We start from the raw sequence: 1487 nt of genomic DNA, 5'->3' as shown, positions 1-1487 counted from the left end.
CTCGAGGGAGATACATTTACGCCACCTCTCCGGTAACGCTGCTATACCACTTTTAAAAAATGATTCCTCAAGGTCTGCAAAATGCCCCAGTACAGCACTTTTCACCTCTTCACCCGAAGAAAATCGCTGACCCCCTAACAACTTTTTCAGGTTTCCAAACAGGTGAAAGTCCGAGGGGGCCAGATCAGGCAAATAGGATGGGTGCGGCAACAGTTCGAACCCACAGGAATGAATTTCTGCCATGGATGCAAGGGACGTGTGAACGTGCACATTATCCTGGTGAAACAACACCTTTCTTCGCAGCATTCCTGGCCTCTTAATTTTAATTTCCTCGCGTAAACGTCGCAGCAGGGTGCAGTAGTATTCAGAATTGATAGTCTTTCCTTTTTCCAAGAAATCGATTAAGATAACGCCCCTAGCATCCCAGAATATTGATGCCATAACCTTGTTTGCCGACAAAACCTGTTTGGCTTTCTTTGGGGTAGGAGATCCTTGTCGTTTCCATTGCTTTGATTGTTGTTTTGATTCCGGTGTATGATGGTGCACCTATGTCTCGTCCATAGTCACAAATCTGCCAATAAACTCCTCCGGATCACTTTCAAACAGTTCCAAACAATCACGGGAAAGGGTGAGTCGAGTGCGTTTGTGTTCAACTGAAAGCAACTTGGGTACCCATCTCGCAGACACCTTAGAAAACCCTAAATCGTTCACGATAATGTTTTGTGCTCGCTCATAGGAAATACCCACAGTCTCAGCTATCTCACGGATTTTGATTCTGCGGTCACTCAAAATCAGGTCACAAATTTTATTGACATTTTCTGTTGTGGTCGACGTTGCAGGCCTGCCACTGCGGGGGTCATCTTCAATGCTGTTTCTTCCACGCTTAAATTCAGCCACCCACTTTTTCACCATGGAATGCGAGGGCGCGGAGTCTCCAAGCATCTCTACCATGTTCGTATGAATTTGCTGTGGTGTTAAGCCCTTTTTATGCAGGTACTTAATGACAGCGCGATGCTCTATTTTCTCCATGTCACAAATTTCCGTCACTTCTGCCCACTAAAAGTCCTCACCTAAAACAATAGAGCAATGAAATGAAATGAAATTTTACACAGTGACTACCAAAGGATATAGCTATGCAACTAATGTATGAAACTTAAAATTAAAAGCTTCCTTCCTACTCAGGCCACGAACTTTTCAATCCACCCTCGTAATATTTGGTTTTAGACGACGCACAGTGTGGTATTTTCGTAATCTAGCTGGACAAAAGTCAATTTTCGCATTTGGCTACATGGGTTAAATACTTGTTAATTTGCAAAGGAGTTGAACCATATTACATGAAACTAGGCTCTGTATTCCAAGAAATCACACTGAACAATAGGAAAAAGGGTCTCACTATCCGACCACCTGAGTTCCGCCTGCCAAGTGCTGCAAGCGATCGCGTCATTCGTCTGAGTTTGCTCGATGAATACGGTCTGTTTCTGTGTGCT

The 1487-nt window shown here is 44.0% G+C and overlaps 1 protein-coding gene across 1 annotated transcript; it reads right to left on the bottom strand.

Moving 5' to 3' along the window:
- Nucleotides 1–546: 546 nt before the first annotated feature.
- LOC145986832 (protein GVQW3-like) lies at nucleotides 547–951 on the bottom strand. Its single transcript, XM_083121306.1, has one exon. The coding sequence runs from the start codon at nucleotides 949–951 to the stop codon at nucleotides 547–549; it is 405 nt and encodes a 134-aa protein (XP_082977432.1).
- Between the last annotated feature and the right edge of the window lie 536 nt (nucleotides 952–1487).

The sequence above is a fragment of the Lepisma saccharinum genome, chromosome 4 (assembly GCF_977018435.1).
Source record: "Lepisma saccharinum chromosome 4, izLepSacc3.1, whole genome shotgun sequence".
Classification (NCBI taxonomy): Eukaryota; Metazoa; Arthropoda; class Insecta; order Zygentoma; family Lepismatidae; genus Lepisma; species Lepisma saccharinum.
Note: the sequence above shows the minus strand (reverse complement) of the source record. Positions and strands in the feature narration are given on the sequence as shown.

Excerpts from the sequence above, each read along its gene's own strand:
- LOC145986832 (XM_083121306.1), bottom strand. The coding sequence starts at position 951 with ATGGTAGAGATGCTTGGAGACTCCGCGCCCTCGCATTCCATGGTGAAA.